The 22,971-nt window shown below is 59.4% G+C and overlaps 3 protein-coding genes and 1 long non-coding RNA gene across 10 annotated transcripts; 2 read left to right on the top strand and 2 right to left on the bottom strand.

Annotated features, from left to right (window-relative positions):
* Nucleotides 1-1,868: 1,868 nt before the first annotated feature.
* On the top strand, nt 1,869-13,354 carry CERCAM (cerebral endothelial cell adhesion molecule). 2 transcript variants are annotated; one of them, XM_030286546.4, is made up of 14 exons: nt 1,869-2,002; nt 6,228-7,283; nt 8,777-8,897; nt 9,080-9,197; nt 9,276-9,410; nt 9,488-9,692; nt 9,764-9,883; nt 10,001-10,077; nt 10,255-10,361; nt 10,465-10,597; nt 10,770-10,897; nt 10,974-11,177; nt 12,074-12,310; nt 12,966-13,354. In XM_030286546.4, the coding sequence occupies exons 2-13, from the start codon at nt 6,890-6,892 to the stop codon at nt 12,306-12,308; spliced, it is 1,977 nt and encodes a 658-aa protein (XP_030142406.4). In that variant the 5' UTR covers nt 1,869-2,002; nt 6,228-6,889; the 3' UTR covers nt 12,309-12,310; nt 12,966-13,354. The 2 variants fall into 2 exon arrangements, with proteins under 2 accessions (XP_030142406.4, XP_030142407.4); XM_030286547.4 differs by lacking the exon at nt 1,869-2,002 and having other exon boundaries at nt 7,075-7,283; nt 8,777-8,887.
* A 1,180-nt stretch (nt 13,355-14,534) lies between these two features.
* On the bottom strand, nt 14,535-17,384 carry PTRH1 (peptidyl-tRNA hydrolase 1 homolog). Of its 4 annotated transcripts, none has more exons than XM_030286548.4 (5): nt 17,244-17,383; nt 16,257-16,476; nt 15,994-16,114; nt 15,330-15,375; nt 14,535-14,949 (listed from the first exon to the last, which is right to left on the bottom strand). In XM_030286548.4, the coding sequence occupies exons 1-5, from the start codon at nt 17,307-17,309 to the stop codon at nt 14,764-14,766; spliced, it is 639 nt and encodes a 212-aa protein (XP_030142408.4). In that variant the 5' UTR covers nt 17,310-17,383; the 3' UTR covers nt 14,535-14,763. The 4 variants fall into 4 exon arrangements, with proteins under 4 accessions (XP_030142408.4, XP_030142409.4, XP_072792845.1 ...); XM_030286549.4 differs by having other exon boundaries at nt 15,994-16,093; nt 17,244-17,382; XM_072936745.1 differs by lacking the exon at nt 14,535-14,949 and adding an exon at nt 15,039-15,217 and having other exon boundaries at nt 17,244-17,384.
* A 34-nt stretch (nt 17,385-17,418) lies between these two features.
* On the top strand, nt 17,419-18,246 carry LOC115497552 (uncharacterized). Of its 2 annotated transcripts, none has more exons than XR_012058538.1 (2): nt 17,419-17,691; nt 18,087-18,246. It is a non-coding gene; the product is annotated as an uncharacterized lncRNA (long non-coding RNA). The 2 variants fall into 2 exon arrangements; XR_012058539.1 differs by having other exon boundaries at nt 17,452-17,706.
* Nucleotides 17,708-22,222, bottom strand: TOR2A (torsin family 2 member A). 2 transcript variants are annotated; one of them, XM_002194126.6, is made up of 5 exons: nt 22,031-22,222; nt 21,519-21,784; nt 20,254-20,429; nt 19,792-19,919; nt 17,708-19,265 (listed from the first exon to the last, which is right to left on the bottom strand). In XM_002194126.6, the coding sequence occupies exons 1-5, from the start codon at nt 22,170-22,172 to the stop codon at nt 19,021-19,023; spliced, it is 957 nt and encodes a 318-aa protein (XP_002194162.4). In that variant the 5' UTR covers nt 22,173-22,222; the 3' UTR covers nt 17,708-19,020. The 2 variants fall into 2 exon arrangements, with proteins under 2 accessions (XP_002194162.4, XP_072792844.1); XM_072936743.1 differs by having other exon boundaries at nt 22,057-22,185.
* Nucleotides 22,223-22,971: the final 749 nt, after the last annotated feature.

The raw sequence follows: 22,971 nt of genomic DNA, 5'->3' as shown, positions 1-22,971 counted from the left end.
CGGAGCCTGGAAATGTTCCCCACGGAGATCCCCACTTGTCCTCGCCTTCCCTCGTGTCCTCACACAGGGGCTGGGGAGAGGGATCGGGCAGTGCTGGGACAGAAGCTCCCACAGCGCCAGGGATGCGTGGGGCAGCCCAGCCCCACGGAGCTGCAGGGTGACCCCAGTCTCTGTCCCCAACCCTTAGCAGTGTCCCCTGCCTTAGGCATCGCCCCTGGAGCCCAGGGACAGTGTCAGAGACTCTCAGGCCCAAACCCTGAGCAGGGACCAACAGTGCAGGGATCTACGACTGGACGTTGCTTCCCACAGAGTCTCATTCCCTCCCTGGGAGGTTCTGCCCACCCTGAAGAGGCACGAAGGTGTCCCAGGGCTTGGGAACAGCCACATCCTCACAGCCCCTTCCCCATGGGCCAGGGCCAGGGGGATGCCCAGCTCCTGCTACAGCCATGTGCCTTCCTCGGAAAGGCTCCTCTGCATCCCAGCACATCCCTGCCAACGCTAGTAGCAATAAACCCACTTCCTACGAGTGCGAAAACCAAAAGAAAGCCAGCATTTAATAAAAAGAAAAAAGAGCAGCAGCAACTGAAGGCCCCTGAGCTGGGTTGCAGCCATTGCCTGGAACTGGCCACTCTTTGGGAAGCAGGAACCATCCGAGGGAAGCCCCTGTTGCTGCTGCTCCGGGTGTTCTGGCATTGTTTTAGCCCCGGACCTTTTAACTTGTTTTAATTCCTAACGCTTCCCACCACCCTTTTTTCCCTTTTTTTTTTTTTTTTTTTTTTTTTAAGTATCTTTCCCAAATCTCAGCTGAGTTAATGAAGTTATGTGATCCTATAAATGTTAATTGTCTAAACTTTTCTTCTCTCCCCCGGTTTTTTTGGTGCTTTTTTTTTATCTCTCTCCTCCTTGCTGCTTTCTGCTCCACTTGTAATAAAGAAAATATCTTGGCTGGTCTTAGCCAGTTGCTTGGCAACCTCAATAGAAAAAAAGAGAACAGAATGTAACCAATCCCGAGACAACCGAAAGATTTTGGTGACATGTGACCTCTCGGAAAAGGGCAGCCTTAAACTGTCCCTTCTGTCCTTTGCTCTGACCATTAGGGTCTCTTGCCCTCCTTCCCCCCCCTCGGCTCCTTACACCAATAAATATGGATTAGTGAAATACTTTTTCCCACACTGATGAAAAGCCGGGATTGATCTTTCCACCTCCTTTATCTAGCAACCTGACAAGTTTCTAAACAAAATTAAGAGGGAAAGGAGCCATCCCAGGTTGGGCGGCCGGGGATGGATCCAGCCCCGCCGAGGGGACGGGGGGTCCCCGACGGGGCGCTGGCGCCGGTTGCACCGGGCTCCGCTCTCCGTGTGCCGGGGAGCCCCTTGCACGGCACCAGCCAGTTAGGAATTAAATGTAGCTCTTCTAACGTAATAGGAAAAAAAAAAAAATAAAGCTTTGGCCAAGCCCTGTGTGTCCTGGGGAGCCCGTCCTGCTCCTCACCGCGGAGCCCCAGCGCTCGCGGGCGGGCGGGGAAGTTGTCTGCAAATTTCATCCTGAAAAAAAAAAAAAAATCCCAAAAAACAAGCCCACAACATGATGTCATTGGCTTTCTGGTGTAGCCCGCCGGCGCCCCTCCACCTGCCGCCGGTCACAGCCGGACCTCGGGGCGCTGCTCGGGCACCGGCCCTGCCCGCAGCCCCGGCTCTGCCCGGCTCCCGCTGCGGTCAATGCCTCTTTCACCAGCACTTCCCCACTTCCCCAAGAAGCATCACCTTGCCAGCTCCCTTCCTCCCACCAGCTGCCAGGAAAAAAAATTAGGGCAAGGACAGGGAGCGAGAGCAAAACCAATGAACTTGTTTCCAGCTTCTCCTTCGGATCAGCCGTCCAGCAGCGGGAGAAAAACATTTCTCCTGCAAAAATCCTCCCCTCTCTGTCTCTGTGCAGGCTCCGATGCCGTCGTCACTGGGACACTGGCTGGAGACTTGGTGTCAGCTCGGCAGCAGAAGACACCGTAAGTCGTCTACTTAAACAGTTTCCTCTTTTGTTTTTGATTTTTTTTTGTTTGGTTGTTTGTTTTTTTTTTTTTTTTTTTTTTTGTGGGGCGGCTATGCCACGGTTTAAGGGCTGAGACCCACGGGGATGGAGGAGGAGGAGGGTGGGACAGGGGGCAGTTGCAGATAGGAGATAGGGGGGTTTGTGGGGGGCGCAGGCTGCGGGGTGTGGGTAGGGTGCCGGCGGTGGCCGGCGGTGCTGGGTGCCGGCAGCCCCGGGGTGCACAAAGCCCCTTTGAGCTCCTCACAGAGGAGCTGCTGATGCCTCGCCGGCCCTCGGAGCGGGAATGGCCGCTGCAGAGGAGAATGGAGCCCTGGGCACCCGGGAGGGCTGACGGGGAGGGGAGCTCGGGGCTCTGGGTCTGAGCGTTCCCCGCCTCAGGGACAGCTGCCCATGGGGGGCCTGGCCCCATCTGAGCCTGAATTTGGGGTGCCCAAAACATGGGCTGATCCCTGGCCAGCCCCGCTGGGAACTGTGGGGAGCAGGGGGTGCCCCAGCCGTCCCACGTGGGGATGGGGACTCACTCCCTCCCACCACGGGTCGTGGTGACATCCACGGAGCCACCAGCCCGTGGTGTCCAGGGTGGCCGCGGGGATGGCTGCGGTGCAGAGTGAAGAGGCAGGTGGGACCAAATGAGACGCAGTGGCACCTGCTGGCACCCGGTGGGACCCGGTGGGACCCGGTGGGATGCAATGGGACCCGGTGGGACCCGGCAGGCCCTGGCAGCCCCGCTGCCGAGGCCGGCTGGCCAGGCACAATACCACGGCCCCTCTCCTGAGCCGCCGCCGAAGCCCCTTTCCCAGCGTCGGGCGCCTTTGTCTCGCCTTTGTGATGGAAAGAGCCCCCCCTCCTAAATCACTGCCCTGATACCCCCATTGTCTCCTTCCCGGGGAGGTTTGAAACTTCCCCCCCCCCGAGGTCAGGAATGTGGCCGGTTTCTATTGGGACGGAGGAGCAGGGCTGGGTGGGGGGCTGCAGGGTCACGCCGGCTCGGCGGGTCAACCCGAAAACAAAACCTTTTGAAATACCTACTCTCCATCACTGCCAACATTGTCCCCTGCCAGCGGGGGCCTGGCACGGCCCCTCGACGCCTCCAGCCCGGCCGCTGCCCACCCCAGCGGTCAGCAGCTGGGGGGGGACAGAAGGGTATTGTGCCGAAGGGGACAGCTTTGTTTTCGGTCACAGCTGCCCCGGGTTGGGACGGGACCGACCATCAGCCCCACCGGGGTGAGAGGAGGGAGGGGACGGCAGTGCACTGGTCAGGGCATTGCAGGGGTCCGTCGGGTACCCCTCTGTCCGTCTGAGATGTGGCACTGGGGGGCACAGAGGGCAGCTCCCTGTTGTCCCTGGAGTGAAGCCTCAGGGTGTGCAGCCTCTCCGTGTTCATTGACAGCCTGGCGTGACTTTCCTGCCTCAGTTTCCCCTTGCTGTGGCAGGTGTTCCTCTGCCCACTGACAGGTGCCTGGGGTCCCCTCTGACAACCAGAATCAGGGCACTGCTGGCCCTGATGCCAAAAGATGTGGTCCAGACTGGGGAGAAAAGGGACCATTCTGAGGCTGAACCAGCTCTGCTACCCAGGAGGGTCAGGATTTGGCCACTGCAGGGCTTTGAATGTGGCTCCAAGGGGGGCTCCTTGCAGGTGGAGGGGAGCATGGTCCCTGCTCCCAGCAGGACATGAAGAAGGACCCCCAGGAAGCCTGCACACCCCCAGAATTTCACAGCCCATCAGGAAGACCCCAGTGGGTTGAGGTTTGGGGGATGCTGGCAGTGTCACTGCCCCATTTACAGTGGCACAAATCTCCTTTTCCCCACAGCCAGGAGGAGAACGCTGTTCCCATCAGCCTCCAGCTCCTCTGGCACAACATCTCTTGGGTGGGCCAAAATCCCCCCGGGTGGCCAAAATCCCTCCCAGGATGGCCAAAATCCCTCCAAGATGGAGTAAATTCCCCTGGATTTTTGTGTGTGGGAAGATGTGTAGTTTTTGCTCGCTGCAGAAGCAGCCTGCAAGGAGGAAAGTGGAGCAGCGCCCATGGATGTGATGGGTTTAGCAGAGACCTGGAAGGAAAACCCAGCTGAGAGGGGAGCGCTGGCCTCCTGAGCGACCCAACAGCTGGAACAGCTGGAATGGTGCAGGATGAGGGGCTTGCATAGCAAAGGGTATGGTAGGCACTCTTTTGGTTCCAGAGCTCTCCCAGGACAGGGACTTACTGGGAGGCTGAGAAGCAGGGGGAGGGCTCTGTGCCTCAGTTTCCCTAGCAGGAAACAGATCTGATGTTTTGAGGTTGGGTAAGTCAGGGGAGGTCTGGAGAAGGCACGTCTGGAGGGGAGGGCATCACTTGGGCACTGTCACAGCGTGGGAATGGGGACCCTTGGGAGTACCTTTGGGCAGCTAGTTGGGTCCCCAGGATGTTTTTTCTTGTGAAAAAATATTCATAAAATTTTTTTGTTGACCGAAGGACTTGTACCAGCCTTGGCCGTGTACACACACACACAGAATTTCTGCATTTATAAATACATATATGTACACACATATCTTTATATATTTGCCTTTTGCAACCAAGGTTGAGCCTTTTAAAGCAGAAAAACAGGACGTTTGAGGAAACTGGAGCTTTTCAAAGGCTTTGCTGAAATCCTAGAAAACTTCAAGGAAGGGGTGGAGAGAGATGGGACCCTCATTCCCGGGTCCAAAAGCAACTTTTTTCCTGTAAAAAAGAGAAAACATACTGCTATAAACTTTGTGCAGTGCTGTTTCTGCCTGGAGCCTTGGGGGTGGAAGGTGTTTTTCCAGGCAGGATGCTTGCAGGCCTCTGTGTTGCAGGTATCACCATGAGTGCATGGAGCTGTGAGGATGTCCTGAGCCCCACGGGGACACCCTGTGCCCTGTGGGGACCTGCCACCTGCCTTCCTGTCCTGCTCCTGGGGCACAGGAGCTGTCACAGCCCTGTGTTAGCAGTGTGGGGCAGATGGAGCTGGGTGGGACCGCACAGCAGGTGCCCTGGCAGGTACCTCCTTGTGCCCCTCCTCCCGGAGCTCACCCAGGGCTGTTTTCCCATTGTATGCCCAAAACTGCTCGTAAGGTGCCACTTGGCTATCAGTGGGCTCTGAGGGCAGCAGGCAGGATGTGGAGGGAAGGCAGATTGCAGAGGCAGGGATAATTCAGACCCCAGCTGAGCCTGGGAGGACAGGCACAGGGTGCTGTGTCCCCCTACCAGCCCCAGCCTGTCTGTGTGCAGCGCATTTCAGTGGCCCGTGCCTCAGTTTCCCTATGCCACAGTGGCAGCCTCCCTTCCTGTGCCTGTTTTGGGGTGATGGGGTGTGGGAAGGGCAGTCCCCCCCTCTCTTCTCTGGTCCGGAGCCCTTGGCCAGGGAGTGTTGGCAAGCGCTGTGCCAGGGCAGCTGTGCTTGAGCTGAACCGTGCGGGGTGCCAGGGGAAGGGCAGGTCCAGCTGTGACCCTGAGAGACAACGCAGGGACAGAGGGATGTGGGGACATCAGGATGAAGAAAGGAAGGGATGCAGGCATGAAGAAGAGCAGGGATGAAAGAACAGAGGCGTGAAGAGCTGGAGGGATCAGGGATATAGGGATGATGGAACGCAGGGATGCAGAAGGGCAGGGACAGAGGGGTGTGGGGACGTGGGGATCAGGGACATAGGGATGATGGAACGCAGGGATGCAGAAGGGCAGGGAGAGAGGGGTGTGCGGACGGGGGGATCAGATCCGGATGGGGCAGCCCGCGGCTCCCCACCGCCAGCGGGAGCGGCGGCACCGGGAGGTGGCAGCAGCGGCCGAGCGGAGCGGGGGCGGTGCCGGCGGGGATGTCCCCGGGGGACGGGGGGGCCGCGGGCTCCGCGGGCATTCCCGCTGCTCTGCCGCCCTCGCTCCGCCCTCTGCCCCTCCTGCCTGCGGGGCTACGGGGGCAGAGGGGCTGCCCCTCGTTCAGCCTTCCCGGGGGGATGCACACGGGTGTTGTCCCGACACGGACACGGGTGGGTCCGGCTCTGCTGGGCTCTCGGGCGCCTGACCCTTCCCGCAGCTCCTCCATGGCTGGGAATTCCCGGCTGCGCTGGCGCCGAGCCCTTCCCGAAATACTTGTCCGAGCCGGGGCTGTAAACAGCATTTTTCTCTCCTTGCAGTCACTGCCTGTGAGTCCCGTGAGTCCCCCGCCCTCTCTGTTGCTTCTTTCAGGTGTTCTGGATTGTTCACTGACCGACCCCTCCGCTGCACCCTGATGGAGCACCCAGCAGCCGCCTGGGGCACCCCTCACCCTGGCACGGGTGGGCACAGCTTTGGCCACTGTGGCATCCGCGCGTCCCTCAGCTGCGCTCTGGTGCCAGCACAGCCAGAGGTGCCCGGCATTCCTGCGGGGAGCACAGTCCCTGCTCGCAGGACGTGACCAGCCCCAGGCCTGCGCTCGCCCTGGGAGCTGACGGCTGTATTTATGGACTGGGTGGAAATCCAGAAGGATTCGTCAAATGTCCCATGGGCCCCGGGCCTGTCCCTGCCCGCGGCTCGGACACGTCACGGACACGCCTGTGGGCTTGTCACGATCAGCCATGGAGGACAGCCCGGGGGGACACGGTTCAGTGGGGTGAGGACCTCACCTCCTGCCTTGGTGAGGACAGCAGCCATTCAGCCACCGCTCGCCATGCAAGTCCCCTCACCCCTCAGCCACAAGCCTCTCTGGCCGTGATCCCGCTGTCCATGAGCCCTCTGGCGAAAATGCTGCCGGCAACCAGCGCCCTTGGCCGTGTTGCCCCGAACCATGTCCCCCCCATCCCATTGCCCACCCACCCACGCCGTGCAGGCACCGTGGGGACCCCACCGTGTGCTGGCCAGGGGCACGGGGGATGCCCTGGAGCATCCTCGGGGAGGGGGTCCCGGGGTGTTCCCGGTCTCTCGCCCCCAGCCATGCACCGATATCGAGTCTATTTAAGGAAGCCCGACCCAAACTGGCCCCCGGGGCTCGCGGCGGCGGGGCCGGGCCGGGGGCGGGGGCGGGGGGTGCGCTGAGCACGGCGGGTCCCAGCCCGCCCCTTCCCCGCCCGCCGCCTCCGCCATGGGCGCCGCGGGGCCGCTCTGCGTCCTCCTGCTGCTGCTGGGCACCGGCACCGGCACCGGCACCGGGGCAGCGCCGCCGCGCCTGGTTCTCGCCCTCCTGGCCCGGAACGCGCAGCACTCGCTGCCGCACTGCCTGGGAGCCCTGGAGCGCCTGGACTATCCCACCGGCAGCATCGCCCTGTGGTGAGCAGCGAGACCCCGGGGAGCCGGGACACCGCGGGGAGCAGCACGGGTCCGGGGGAGGAGAGGGCGGTGGGAACGGGCATCTCGGGGGGAGCCGGGACCGCGGGGATAACGGGGAGCTCCGGGGGAATGGGGATAGTGGGGGGGAAGGAGGGTCCGCGGGATTTAGGGAGACTGTGAGGGGAATGGAGAGCCGAGGATAGCAGGGACCCGGAGGACAATGCGGGAGGGGAACTAGGGAGAGTGGGGGAACTGGGGGCTCTAGGGTGGGCAGAACAGATTCGAAGGAATGGGAGCCTGCGGGGGAATGGGGATCTTTGGGGGGCAGGGACCTTCGGGAGGAACAGGGACCTCGCTAGCCCCAAAATGCTCAAAATGCTAGGGGTGGCTCTGCTCCGTGTTTGGGACCCAGCAGGGAACCGGGAGGGGCAGGACCCTCAGCGTTCCCCTGAGGGAGCTGTGGGGCTGATGAGGGAGGGGACCCCTGGGCACAAGGGGATCCTACAGCATCAGGGACAGGCGCTGCTTTCCCGCTCCCTGCAGGGCTCACCCTCAGGCCCCCTTTCCCAAAGACACCCCCGAGCCCCCATTACCGTGCTGGGGGTTGGCTGGAAGAGGAGTCTCCCGTCTCCTCCTTGCGCCACTGCCGTCTCTCGCCTGAACTTGTCGGAAACTTTTCTGCAGCTGCTTTTGCGGGGGAGCTGAGGCGGGGGGATCCTGGTGGGGCTGGGGCGGGGGTCAGCTGCTGGCAGGGGAAGGGGAAGGGGGGTCCTCACCTTTACCCGCTGCACCCCCTGGAAACTCCCAGCCGCAGGACCCTGCTGGGGTTTCAAGAGCAGTGCGTGGAGCTGGGGGAATACAGATCCTGCCTTCTGCCCTGAATCCATCAAATCTCCATGACGCCAGTGCCTGGGGGATGTCCCGGGGCGCTTTGACAGGTCGAGGGTTCCAAGGAGTGTAGGAATTTGGGGTTTGGCCCAGTGTGAGGTGGGCTCGGCTCTGTCTGTGCTGGGCTCCCTGCGAACATTGTTCTGGGGAGGGGTGGGAGAGTTGGGAATGGTGACGATGCCCAGCAAAGGGAATGTTCAGGAAGGGGGATTTTTTGCTGTTTCCTCTCACTGGTGGAGCAATAGGATGCACAGGGGTACTGTGGGGTGTAGGGATAGGAGAAAAAATGGCTGTGCTGCAATGCTCATGGTGGGCAGTCACAAGGCTGGGGTGAGGAGAACATGTCCAGGGCTGCCACTGGGCTGCAAGGCTGCAGGGTGGGACCTGTGGAACAGCCTGGCTGGCAGTGGCATCAAGGAAGAAATTACCAGTTAGTGTTCCCCCTCCTGCCTCTGCAGCTTTGGTTCCTTCAAATTACATGTTATGTTCCCGAGCAAGTCTGTCACTGGCTCAGTCTTTTGGCCCTGTGAGCATTTCTAGAGCAGGGTGGGGTCCTGGTTTTCCCTTGAGGAGGACCCCCAGAGGCTGATGTCCCCTCATCCCAGGTGTGCAACAGACCACAACTCGGACAACACAACAGCAATGCTGCAGGAGTGGCTGGGGGCGGTGGGGAAGGACTATCACTCGGTGGCCTGGAAGGTGCAAGAGGAGCCCAGGTGAGGCTGGGTGAGTGCTGGATGGGGGCAGGAGTGGGCTGAGGGGCTCCTGGAGCAGCATCAACTCTCCCTGGCTGGGGACCAGGAGGAGCGAAGCAGAGTGGGGCTGACTCAGCCCGCCAGCAGGAGCAGCCTGCAGTGAGTTTGTGCATTCCCAGTGAGTGAGGTTAACCCCTGCCTCCCCCTGCCCAGCTCCTACCCTGATGAGCTTGGTCCCAAGCACTGGAGTGACAAACGCTATGAAAACGTGATGAAGTTGAAGCAGGAAGCTCTCACCTACGCCCGGGAGCAGCAGGCAGATTACATCCTGGTAAGGGGCCTGGGGCACTGGTGGGGTGGGGGTGAGGTGGCCTTCCCCACGTCTCCAGAACCTGTGCTGTCTCTGCAGTACATGGACACTGACAGCATCCTGACCGACAACCAGACCCTCAAGTTTCTCATGGCACAGAACAAATCAGTGGTGGCCCCCATGCTGGACTCGCAGACCTTCTACTCCAACTTCTGGTGTGGCATCACACCCCAGGTACGTCCCAGAAAGCCCTGGAGAACGAGCCAGCCCCACGGCGGAGGAGCGCTCTGCCACGGGGGTTTGTGCCGCAGGGCTACTATCGCCGCACAGCCGACTACTTCCCCACCAAGAACCGGCAGCGCGTGGGCTGCTTCCGTGTCCCCATGGTCTATGCCACCTTCCTGATCGACCTGCGCAAGGAGGAGACCTTGCAGTTGGCTTTCTACCCGCCCCATCCCAACTACACCTGGGCCTTCGACGACATCATTGTCTTTGCCTACTCCTGCCAGGAGGCTGGTGAGCGTGATGGGGGTTTTGGGGGTGCAGGGGCTTGGGGGGCTGTGCTGCTCACCTGTCTCCTCTGGCAGGTGTGGAGGTCCATGTGTGCAACCAGCACCGCTTTGGTTACATCAATGTTCCTGTGAAGGCCCACCAGACACTGGAGGATGATCGTGCCAACTTTGTGCATCTCACGCTGGAGGCCATGGGTGAGTGCCCATGGGTGGAGAGGTCCTGGAGGATTCCAGGTCCTGACAGGGCTATCAGCCCCAGCTCCCAGCCAGGGGAATCTGGGCTCCACTGAAGAGTGTGTCCTCTCTCCACAGTGGATGGTCCCCCCATGCAGCGCTCCAGGCACATTTCTCTCCTGCCCAGGCCGCTCACAAAAATGGGCTTTGATGAAGTAAGTGACCAGTGGAGCCGCTCGTGTCCCCCTGTCCATCTGGTTGCATCCATCTCTCTGATTGCATCTATCCATGGCAAAGCCCGAGCCCCTGTCCCCATCCTGCAGTAGCCAGGCAGGCTGTGTGTCCCCCATGACAACATGCCCCATTGCTGGGGCTCTCCTCTTCCTCCCCAGATCTTCCTAATCAACCTGGTGCGGAGGCCAGACCGGCGGCAGCGAATGCTGGCATCCCTGCAGGAGCTGGAGATCATTCCACGGGTGGTGGATGCTGTGGATGGCAGGTGAGCGTGGGGGGACCACTCAGCCAGTCCCGTGGTGTCACCCTGGGGAGGGTACGGGAAGTGTCTGGGGGACACCTCGCTGATGCAGCCCCTTGCCTTGCAGCACCCTCAACAGCACTGACATCAAGGTGCTGGGTGTGGACTTGCTGCCCGGGTACTACGATCCCTTCTCCGGCCGCACGCTCACCAAGGGCGAGGTTGGCTGCTTCCTCAGCCACTACAATATCTGGAAGGAGGTATGGGGCCACAGCGGCCATGGGGTCCCTAAGGGCCACCAGCAGTGGGCAGGGACCCTGTGGGCATCACAGTTGTCTGGAGGACATCTCTAGGTGCCCTGCAGGGTCAGCGGCCCCAGTATGGCCCAGAGTGGTGCTGGGATAGGCTTTGCACCTCTGTCCCCTCCCCCAGATTGTGTCCCGGAGGTTGGAGCGGTGCGTGGTCTTCGAGGATGATGTGCGCTTCGAGGCCGCCTTCCCAGCACGGCTGCAGCGGCTGATGGAGGAGCTGGAGCAGGCACAGCAGGACTGGGACCTCATGTAGGTGCTGGGGCCAGGGGGATGTGGGCTGGGGGACCCCAAGGCTGACTGTCATGGTTCCATGGCCACCCCACAGCTACCTGGGGAGGAAGCAGGTGAACGATGAAGATGAGGCCCCTGTGAAAGGCGTGCGGAACCTGGTGGTGGCCGGGTACTCGTACTGGACCCTGGCTTACGCCATCTCCCACCATGGGGCACGGAAGCTGCTGGCCACCAACCCCCTCTCCAAAATGCTGCCCGTGGACGAGTATCTGCCCATCATGTATGACAAGCACCCCAAGTAAGGAGCAGGTTGTGCAGGAGGGTGCTGGCCTGGCCATGCCAGTGTGGGACAATGTGTTTCTTCTCCGTCGTCACCACCTCACCCAGTTCCCCCCTTTGCAGGCGTTGCTCATGCTGGAGGAAAACATCTGTAGCATGAGCTCATTCTCAGTCAGCCTCTGCCTGGCCACTGGCCGCTGGAAAATGGCCCTCTGCCAGGATGGGGTGTGGGAACAGGATTGGAGCTGGGGCTTGATGTGGGCCCTGCACAGGGTCTTGGCCCCATGGCAAGGGGCACGGAGCAGCCCCCTATACCCTGGTGCTGGGGGCTGTGTGGTCCCCTGCCCCTGGCTGGTGGTCTCAGCCCCAGTTTGGAGCACTCTCATGCCCTGCTCTGAGGTGGGGGTCAGCGGTAAGGCTTTGTCTGGGAAGGGGGAGGCAATTTAGGGTGTGAGTGAGCACCAGTGGGTGGGTGCTGTGGGAGAGAAGGGATTGGGAAACCCAGCGAGCAAGATGGAGAAACACAGGGATCAGGCATGTAAAAGGCAGGCTGGAGGTGGATGAAGGGACAGATTAGAGCTCTGGATGTGCACCAGCAGCATCTGGAAGCCCCGTGCTCGCAGGCATAACAGCACCAGACAGCCCTGTCCCAGGGCCAGCTGGATGCTGTGCCAGAGACCCACTCTGTGCCAAGAGCCGGCCCCAGCTGGCGGGGAGCGACAGGTCCTGTCCTCTCTGTAATCCCTGCACAGTCCCTGCCCTGCATTCCCCAGCTCCATGCCTGGTACCCCACATCCCTCCCTATCCCCTGCCCTGCATGGGGCCTTCCCTGGGTGGTTTTCCCAGTGCATTTTCTCCTCTGTGCCATGCTCTGTAAGCCAGTTTCTCCTCTCGGGTCTGCTCCACTTTCCCCAGTGAGGATTACAAGCGGCACTTCTCCCCACGGGACTTGCTGGTGTTTTCGGCTCACCCGCTCCTGGTTTATCCCACTCACTATGCTGGGGACAGCAACTGGCTGAGTGACACCGAGACTTCCACCATCTGGGATGACGATGCCAAGAAGACTGACTGGGTTGGCTCACAGAAGACACTGAGGGACTCACGGGGCAGTGCTGGCCACCTCCGCTCCACGGCCCGTGACGAGCTCTGATGGTGAGCAAGGCCGTGAGGCCTGGGCACAGGGGACAGAGCAGGTGGGGAGTGCCTCCCTGCAAGTGCCATGTTCAGATGTGTGCCACATGCTTAGCTTGTTTTTGTCATGGGGCAGCAGCTCTCCCCATCAGACTCAAAGCATTGGGAAACAGACCAGACTGTCTTGTCCAGATGGGGAAAGGGGTGGGGACACAGATGTCCCATGTGGGGCTGCACTGGGCTGGAGGGGATATAGGGACAGGGCCGTCCATCTCCCTGAGTCCATGCTGGTCCCCAGTTCCTGAGGTGAGGAAGGGAGAATGCTCCTTTGCCTGCTGCAAAAGTCTCCTCAGTGTGGAAAGAGCTGGGGCATCTCCCAGGGGAGCGTTTCACCCCAGCACTGCTTGCTCCCTGCAGAAGTGGGTCTCCTCGGGGCTGTGTCCATGCAGGCAGGCAGGCGACCCATGCTGGCTCAGCCCCAGGGCAGCACAGACACAGTTACTGCTGGGTCAGACTTTCCCTGCCTGAAGTTCCTTGTCCTGGCAGCAGAACTGCCCCGGGAGCTGCCAGACCGAGGGAGGCTGGAAAAGGGCCCTCCCACTGCCTCGGCTGCAGGCGTGAACACACTGGGGCTGCTCCTGCCGTGACCACTAATGTCTGTGTCCGTGTCTCCTAGGGATGAGGGACTGTGATCCAGCTGGGAGCACCGTGGGCAAGGACCTTACACTGCCTGCTCCCATTCGAGATGCAGCTGCCCTGGACAGAGCCCCACGGGGTTCTTTGTATCTGCATGTGATGAATCCACCCAAGGCAGGATTTGGCTCAGGAAAGCCTTTCCCTACCAAGTGGAGAGACCAGAGGAGCGCTGTGCTCCGTCTCTGCTGAGGACACATCTCCGGGACAGTCTCAATCAATGCCAACTCTGCCGTCTCCCACCAGCCTGGACTTTGGGGAGTGGACTTTGGGCTGGCACATGTGGTGGCCTCCTGCCACTGACTGGGCTTGTCCCTCATGCCATGCCCGGGTGGAAGCCCAGGGAGGATTAAAGCAGACTGTTTGAGCTGATGTGCTGGGTGCTGGCATTGCCCCAAGTTCCCAGGGCATTACCCCACTGGGGTCACCTCGGAGCTGCAGGGGTGAGGGTCTGGAAGTTCCCCCAGCTGGGAACTTTGGGAATGGAAGCTGTAAGGGGGAAAGAGAGGGAATGAGAGAGGTGGTGGGGAGGAAGACAAGCTCACCCTTGGGGTCTGGGTGGGAAAGGTGGGTGGCATCTTCATGGAGCTCAGCTCTCCCTGGGAGCGGAGGTGATGGAGCAGCGGGTGGAGGCCTTGGTAGCAGCCACCCACAGTGAGATGTCTTGAGACTACCAAGTAAATTGGGAAAGCATCATTTGGGGCAGGCTGAACAGCTACAGCAGGGACCTCCTGGAGGAAAACAACCAGGTCTGTATCCCACAGGACCAGAAGATCTAAGTGGATCTCCTGGAGAACAGGGAGGAGATGGCCAAGTGCCTATTCTGCAAGCACAGGGTGCCAGCCAGTACAGACATGGGTGAAGAAGGGATGACAGGTTGGGCACTTTTGCTTCCCAGGTTTTCCCCTGGTGCAGGCAACATCAGTGCTCCAGGAGGAGCTCAGGAGCTGAGGATAGAGCAGAAGAATGTCTGGTGCCAGCTGGAGCAGAGGATGGAGGCAGCAGAAACACTGGGGTATACATCAGCCAGCAAGTGTCCCAGTGCTTGTTCCAGTGCCTGCTGGGATGCAGGAGAGGAGCTGCCTTTGCTGGGTGTCTCAGTATTCCTGGGATACAGCACTGGGCAGGACATGCTGGCACAGCCCAGGACTCCGGGACACAGCAGTGGTGAGGACACACCGCCTCAGTCTGCCCTCTCCACCATGAGAACTGTAATGGGTCTGCGGGAAGCCAGAACTCCTGCAGCTGTTGGAAACGCCACAGTTTCAGCCAAAACCACTGAACTCGAAAACACAGTGAGGCCAGCCCTGAAACTTGCTGCAGCCCAGCGGGAGCAGCACGCTATGAGATTCCAGGCTCTTCGTGCTTGCCAGTTTCTCAACGAAGCTGAAGTGCCTTTGGACTCTACAGAAGTAGCTCCTATTGCTCCCCATTTCTCACTAGAAGCCTCCCCCCAGACTGGACTGGTTGAACAGGGATGGGAACATGGATTTGGGCTGCAATGCCAAGGACAACCCGAGCAGGCGGCGCATGGAAGAGAGGCAGGAGCACGGCAGAGGCAGGGTGAGGGTTTATTTAATTTCTGTGCCAACCTGAGGCACAGAGCCTCTGCAGGGATTCAAGTGGGACACAAGCCACCTGGATTGGTGTGGGGATGGAAGGAGGCTGCCCCAGCTCCCAGCCAGGCTGCCCAGCTGGGCCAGCTCTGCTCCGCACCACGGGCACTCCGGAGTGCCTGCAGCACCCTGTCCATCAGCCACAAGGGTCCCTGGGGCTTTGTGTCAGCCCCTGTCCCCTGGCTCTGTGGACGCTCGGCTCTGGATGAGCTCCAGCAGGCAGGTCACTGCCTGGGCCAGGATCTGCTCCAGCTTCTCCCGCTCGCCAGCAGTGAAGGGAGACAGGACATAGCTGGGCACTGTCACGTCACCCTCTGGCCGCCCGATGCCGATCCTGAGCCGGGTCATCTCCTGGGGAGGAAGGAAGAGAGCTGTGGGAGTTCCCCCTCAAGTGTTCAGACAGAGCTGGGCAAGCTGACAGTGCTGAGAGTGGAGCTGGGCAGCAAGGAAGCAGCTCCTCATGTTTTCCAGGTGGTTTTGAGTGCTTGCTCCAAGAAACATAATTTTGGAAGAGGCTTTTGCTGGGCTGCGCTGATATCCCAGGCTGCTGCCAAGCCTGGCAGAGCCACTCAAGCTAATTGTTTCCATGTCCTCCATGGCGGCCAAACAGACAACAGCCCTCCAAGAAGAAGGGGAAGGAGAAAAGGGGAGAAAGAAAAATTGGAGTGGGGGAACAAGCCATGCATTGAGAGTGGCACAGGATTGATCCCCTTCCACCGACACCCACTCACATTGGAATGCAAAGCACTGATGCAGGATTGGACCCCGTTGTGTCCCCTTGGGAGAGAGAGAGAAAAAACCCACACTTAGTTTGTAAGAGACACTCCCCCACAGAGCCCTGGGGTCTCCTGCTGCAGGAATATGGGAGTGTGGTCCCAGCCAGGGGCTGCAGTCCCCATGTCCTGGTTCTGCAGGAACATCCAGCCCCGGGGGCTCAGAGCACTGGCTGGGGCTTTGAGGGAAGCAGGGCTGTGACAGCACGTTCTGTGTGTGTCGGCTCTTGCTGCAGCTGGTGCATGTGTGACTGAGCATTGGGGCCCAGCACCACACCTGCCCCATCCCGCAGTGGAAGCTTTCCTGGGTTAAATAGGAAAGCTAGGTTTGGCACTGGGCAGGCACAGTGGAGGCAGAGTGCTTTAAAAAGCCCATGTAGTGCTGTCTGTGGGCTGAATCCAGGAGCCGCTTCCAGGAGGCTCCCTGCCCACCCTGCCAGGGCAGGAACTGGGAGGCTGCCCAAACAGTCAGCTGTTGCCTCTGCAATAGATCGAGCCCAGGACAAGAGCTGAAACATTGCAAGGCTGGTGGGACGGGGCCAAGAACAGCCCATGAACCTGTATGGGCATGTTAAAGCCTCCAACCAGCTCACATAATCACAGAGCTGGGGCTACCCCATACCTTGCGCTGCCTCCCAGCTTGATTGCCACCTTGCCCAGGGCCTTGTCCAGGTCATCATGAACCAGGTAAATGTCTTTAGGGCCAAGGCTGTAGATCTCAGCTTTGGAAACAGAAATACAACCTAAGAAATGAGGGGAGACAGACTCACCAGGCCCTGACTCAGCAGAGTGGGGCTGTAGTGAGCTGTGGAGGGCAGGGAGACAGCAGGGCTGTCACAGAGGACTGGTGGCACTAGAGGCTTTGGGGCTGACCCAGTTGCTCACCAGCACTGGCGACGCTGAGCCCATTGAGGTTCATGAACCTCCGTGGCTTGAGCAGCACCAGCTCCAGGCCGTGGGCTGTGGCCAGGGCCACATCAGCACAGCACCGCTTGTCCACTCGCCAGCCCTCGGCCACAGCCAGCTGCCGGGCCAGCTGGTCCAGCACCTCCATGCCCACGCTGTGCCGCGTGCCCCGCAGCCCATAGTTGCCCAGGCCGGCCACCTGCGTGACAGGTGACCACAGGGCTCTGAGGGGCCACCATGGGCCTGTCCCCCCCAGCATGACTCACACCTGCTCCCTCCATGCTCCCCACGGCTGGCTGGGCCCTCACAGCCTCAACCCCACAGCATTCCCTCGGTGCCCCCCTCACAGCCCTGACCGTGCCGGTGCTCGGCCATCACCTGCGGCCCCCGGCACTGCCCTCACAGCCCCGCTGCCTCTGCTCGGCTCACAGTCCCGATGCACCCTGTTCTCCTCACAGCCCCGCTGCCCTCACGGCCCCGCTCCCCTCACGGCCCCGCTCTCCCCTCACGGCCCCGCTCCCCTCACGGCCTCGCTCTCCCCTCACAGTCCCGTTCCCCTCACGGCCCCGCTCCCCTCACGGCCTCGCTCTCCCCTCACGGCCCCGCTCTCCCCTCACGGCCCCGCTCTCCCCTCACAGTCCCGTTCCCCTCACGGCCCCGCTCTCCCCTCACGGCCCCGCTCTCCCCTCACGGCCCCGCTCTCCCCTCACAGTCCCGTTCCCCTCACGGCCCCGCTCTCCCCTCACGGTCCCGCTCTCCCCTCACGGCCCCGCTCCCCTCACGGCCCCGCTCTCCCCTCACAGCCCCCGCTCTCCCCTCACGGCCCCGCTCCCCTCACAGCCCCGCTCCCCTCACAGCCCCGTTCCCCTCACGGCCCCGCTCCCCTCACGGCCCCGCTCTCCCCTCACGGCCCCGCTCCCCTCACGGCCCCGCTCTCCCCTCACGGCCCCGCTCCCCCGCCCTCACCATGGCGCGCGGCCCCGCCCGCCCCACGAGCGCTCGCGCGCGCCCCGCCACCTCCGCCGCCAGCATGGCCCGCCTTGCCCGCGTGACGTCACGCCCTCGCGCCGCTCAGCGCCCCGCCCCCCGCCGCCATCTTGGTCACTGGCAGTGCCGCCATCTTTCTAGCGGGCAGCGGGGCGGTGCCGGGGCGGTGTCGCGGTGGTGTCACCCAGGGCTGGGCCTCTGTTTTATGTCTTTGTGCCCGTTTCGTCTCCACTCACGTGCGCCTTGGCATCGCTCCTCACCTTCCCCCAAGCCATCCTTCAGCCCTGCTCCTCACCCTGCCAGCAGGGCACAGCTTTCTGCCAAGGCACTGTGAGAGTTTCCCGGCCCAGCAGCACATCACTGCGCTGGAAATTGGAAATTGGTCATCTTCCAAGTCCTTCCACAATATCTACAGTCAGGAATCCATGTAAAAACCTCAACTGTATGATTCTTAAAAGATTTATTTTAAAATTAGAAATTCATATTTTTGCAAGAGGCTGAATTTTTGCCTGTCTTTGGGCCAGCTCTTGGGCAGACTTTGGGTGGTGTCTAAATTCCTCAAAGCTCAGGGCCTGGAGCTGGAATGGTCTCAAGCACTGGCAGATCATTTCCATACAGGGAACAAGCAGAGCTTTGGAAGCTTTGCAAAGTGTCCCTACACCCACCCCTTGAGCAGGTTGTTCCTAGCGAGTTAATGACTCTGGTCCCCCTGACCTCTTATTCCGTAACAGCATAGAGGATATTAAAACTGGGGCAAAAGCCAGGCTGTGCATCCCATGCTTGGCAGTCTGGAGCACTAATCTTCTCTTAACTTGTCACCAGGTCCCCCATTGTGACACTCCTCAGAAGCTGAACGGGTGCTGGCCCAGCCAAAGCCTGCAAGGTCTGACCAGCACAAGGATGTACAAGAAGCTCCATAGCTCATAGGACCAATGCTGCTGTAGAAACCATCACTGAATAAAAGGAATTTTCAAAACCGTTAGCAGCACTGTGGGCTCCCCTGGAGGTAGGATGAGATTCTTCACAGGTAAAACCAAGAAGTCTTTTGTTGTTGTTTTCCTGGTCTGCTACAGGGAAATCCTTTGGCCCTTAGGGGAAAGACGGATGAAGGGGTGGTAGGGGAAGCCTGGCTCATGGCAGATCAGATGCTGCCCTCTCCCACGTTACCCCCCTCACTTGGTGTTGAAGCTACCAAGTACCTATTCACAGTGAAAGGAAACTGGAATGTGGGTGGCTCTAAAACTTCCTTGAAAAGAAAACTTGGTTGCCATGTTGAGGTGTTCACAGGAGTCAGCACCAGTACTCACATTGTGCCAAGGAGTGGAGGCACAGCTTTGATTAAAAAGCTTTTAAAAAAACTGTAAGGAAGAAATAATCTTCTGTGGGCTCAGAATCTTAAGGTATTGGGTATCAACAGCTGCCAGAAATGGGGAGGGCTGCAGGTGGGTGCTGTTGACAGGGTGAGAACCTCCCTGACACTGCAGACCCTCTCAGCATCTTCCCCATGTCATCACACATATCTCAGGTGGTGGATCCACCCGTACCTGGCCAAGACTGCATCAGTAAAGTGCTTTAAATTACATAATTTGCACCTGATCCTGCAGCTGCATCCTGCAGTGGACTCCTTGGAGCTGGAGAGTTCAGCAGGAGAGCACTTGTGCTGTGGAGAGTGCATTCCCACCATTCCCACTGCACATCCCACCAGCCCTGGTGCCTTCTAGCTCCATATGGATCTGAGAGGGGCTCTTCCCAGTGACTAGAAGAAAAAACTGATGCGAGAGGCCACTGTTTTGCAGCCTGTTGATGAGAATAATTTCTCCTCTTCTGGGAAGTAGGGGATGCTGTCAGCCACGTCCTGGACGACACTCGGGCGTACCTCGAGGCCTTGCTGGATGAGCTCGTTGACAACACACTGCTTTACGTGGTGGTGCTTCAGTGGGAGGAAAGGCACAACAAAATCAATGAGCTGTTCATTAATGATCCCAGATTTCCAGAAGCCACCTGCACAAGGAAAGGAAGAGAAGGTTTTACCTCCAGAGAGTCTCTGCAGTCCCTGCAATTCAAAGAGCGGCTTTGTGTGAAGCCAGAATACTCTGCTGAAGAGAGATCTTGCTGTTTTTGTACAAGGAGAGGGCTCAACCCATCAGTTGTCACCTCCCCCCACCAAACAGACTTTTCTCTAGGAATGGAGGGATTTAGCTTGTCTAGTCAGAATTTAAGCTCTGCTTAAATTTAAGGCAAGGAGATGCAGACAGGCAGTGGGGATCAATATAGCTCCGTGCTGTCTGCCAGCCCCCAGCTGCAAATACACCTTGTCTCCCAAGAACTTTGCTAAATATGGCAACAGGTCTGCTGGCTCAGAAGGAAAGAAACCTCAAGGGGATTGCAGTTCCAATTCCTCAAAACCCCCTTTGTCCCTTTCTGGTTGCCTGGGAGGTGGCAGTGGTGTGGGTGGCTTCCTAGAACAGGCCTGGCAGCCTGTGCTGGGCTCTGGGGCTACAGGAGGAGCTCAGCTCCATGGACTCACTCTCAGGGTTTTCAAACACGGCCTTGGAGATGGCTGGCTCCAGGTCCTGCAAGCTGATCTCCTCCCGGTCCTTGCGGGCACGCCACAGAGCCAATGTCACGTTGTTGATCTGCTCCCCTCCTGCATTGCTGCACAAGAATGAGAGGCTTATCCACTGTGCAGCCAGGAAAATGGTGTCTCAGGTGGCACCTGACACCCACCAGCCTGCAGAGTGCAAGCCAGCAGCTCCCAGCTGCCTGGCCCAAAATAACTCCTGTAGAGGCAGCCAAATAACATGCAGAGGAGGCTTTTTCACACTCTCCAGATCTGTCTGTTCACAGTGAGATTGCATTTCTTGGCATTTGTAGAGGCTCAAGGCTTGGAGAAGGAAAGGCAAAACAAGTGTGTGCCCTGAAGCAGGTGTGACCTCTGCCCAAATGAGCAGCAGTGAGCTGGAAGGCCCCATGGAGGGGCCTCTCTCACCTGATGAAGATGAAGATGGCTTTGCGGTAGTTGGTCCCGTACACAACCCATGAGGGGCCCAGGAATGGGATGATCACATCAATCAGGCCTGGGTGCATCTTGTCCATCTCATCAAAGAGAAACACTGACCGTCCACAGTTTGTCAAGTTCCCTTGGATCCAGCGCTTCAGGCTTTCCTAGGAAAATCACCCACCAAGGGTAAGGCAGGGAGATGGCAAGGAAGGCTCAAGCATCCCAGAGGCAGGCTGAGGCAGGAGCTCAAGCACAGCCAAAGGTGCTGAGAGCAAATTCCTGCGCAACACCACACACTTGGAGATGAAAGACCCAGTGCTGGGGAGGCCCCTTTATTCTGGGTTTCACACAGTGGCTATTTACCACCTTTTTTAGCTCACTGTAGGTAGTTATATACAGATTTAAAGGAGGAGGCAGCACACTAAAGCTGGGAGATTCAGACTCCTACAGCTCCCCACGTTCTTCTCATTCCTTGTTGTATCTACACAGTTCCCAGCTTTTTGCCGGCTCCTGTTCTGATGCAGAAACATGTGCCTGCACTGACCCAGAACAGCTCTTTATCATGGATGAAGGTACTTCCCAGCCCACACAAAACCACTCACATTGCCTGGGGGCTTGTGAAACTCCTAACTGAAGCACTTTAGCCAGGAAGGGATTTACTTTTCCAAAAGCATTTCCTCTGAGGACACAATACAACAAATAACTTCTCCAAACACCCAGAAACTAAAGATACAGGTGTGCTGAATTCCCACTCTGCTGAAAATCTGGCATTTTGATTTCTCTCTTTTCTCAGCTCTAGGAGACAGAATGGCACCATGGAGAGTCTGGAGCTGCTGTTAGGGAGCTGTGTGTTCTGTGAGGAGGGGATTACAAGTCTAGTGATATGCAGGTTTTTACAGCCATCAGGCTGTTTGGAAAGCAATGGGAAAATTTTAGTGCCTTTCATCTAAGCCAAGCACTTCTGTTTGTGCATTCAAAGAGCTGTGTAAATATTTAAGAATGAGAACATGATCAGGGCAAGGACTGCTGTGGAGAGGATGAAAGTAATAACTGAGTATATTGCAGTTACTAGTGCATCCTTCAGCCAGTGTATGGAGCCACTCACCCAGCTGTTTTTGTCTGAGAGGGTAAAACAAAGAGCTTTTATTCCTACTGCACTTCGGGAAACAGCTTGAATGCATATGTACTGAGGATCAACCCAGACATAGCCAAAACCCCCCAGTGAAGTGGCACTGCTGAGCAGTGTCCCTTACCTTGTACTGCTCTATCTGCTCAGCGTGGGGGAAATGCACTATGGGGGAGAAGTGGTGAACATAGGGGCTCTGGAGCCCCCTCTGGAAGAGGTAGCGGATGAGCATGGAGCTCACGTAGGTTTTCCCTGTTCCTGTCGAGCCGTGGAAGGACATCACGAGGGGTTTCACCGGATTCGGGTTCTCCAGGAACTCCCTCACCCCCTTCATCACCTGCTGCCTCACCAGGGGCTGCCCCACCACATTCGTGGCCAAGTCAAACTCCAGACCTGAAATGAGGTGAAACCAGCACTTGGAGAACGCGGGTTGTCATCGCTCCTCCCGTCCCCGGGGGCTGCTCCGCTGGGCCCTGGCATGCCCGGCTGCACGGGACGGCCCGGGCAGGCTGTCCTGGAGCCGCGCTGCTCCCGGGGTCCCCCCGCCCGCTGCCCCCCGGCCCCGGCGGCCGCGGCTTCCCCAGCCCCCGCGGCTTCCCCTGCCCCCGAGCCCCTTCCCGGCCGGCCGCTCCCGCTGACCGCGCAAGTCGGGCCCGAAGCCGCACTCGCAGTCCGCCGAGAAGCCGCAGCGCAGCGCCCACAGGTCCCAGGCGGCGGCGGGGCGGGCGGCGGCCGCCAGCAGCACCAGCAGCACCGGGGCCGGGGCCGCTCCCGGGGCCATGGCGGCCGCGGCTCCGCACCGCCGCACTACAACTCCCAGCGTGCCCCGCGCGGAGGCGGGGCCATAAGCGTGACGCAATGGAAAGAGGCGTGTCCATACATAAAGGGGCGGGGCCTGGTCCCTATCGCCCCGCCTCCCTGGGCCGGGGCCCTGTGCCCCCTGTGCCTCCTGTGCCCCCTTGGGGGACCCGCGACCCTCTCGCACAGAAGAACCTTCTGAAATTCATCAAGGGCCAATGTGGGGTCCTGCGCCTTGGGGAGGAACAGCCCCGAACACCCGTGCTGGTTGGAGGCTGACATGGAAAGCAGCTCTGCCTCTGGAAGGACTGGGGATCCTGGTGGACAACAAGATGTCTGTGAGCCAGCGGTGTGCCCTGAGGGCCAACAAAGCCAGTGGGATCCTGGGGTGGATTAGGAAAAGTATTGCCAGCTGGTCAGGGAGGGGATTCTGCATCTCTGCTTTTAGAAGATGGACCAGACTGCTCAGTGGTGCTGCAGACAAGAGGCAATGGGTAGAAACTGATGCCCAGGAAGTTCCACCTGAACACAAGTAAAAACTTGATAACTGTGAGTGACAATGCACTGGAACAGATTGTCCAGAGAGGATGTGGAGTCTACAGGGAGGTGGGACCAGACGACCCACTGTGGTCCCTTCCATTCTGTGATTCTGTGACAGCACACAGCCCTCCTCAGAAGGGCTGTCACTGGGCCACCATGGGGTCTGGAGCCAGGCTCAGCATGGTGATTCCCCCATCAGCCCTTCCCATGCTCTGCTCCCCCAGGGGGGCTCCCTTAAAGCA

This window comes from Taeniopygia guttata, chromosome 17 (assembly GCF_048771995.1).
Source record: "Taeniopygia guttata chromosome 17, bTaeGut7.mat, whole genome shotgun sequence".
Lineage (NCBI taxonomy): Eukaryota > Metazoa > Chordata > Aves > Passeriformes > Estrildidae > Taeniopygia > Taeniopygia guttata.
The sequence above is the reverse complement of the archived record's forward strand: the minus strand, read 5'-3'. Positions and strand labels throughout refer to the sequence as shown.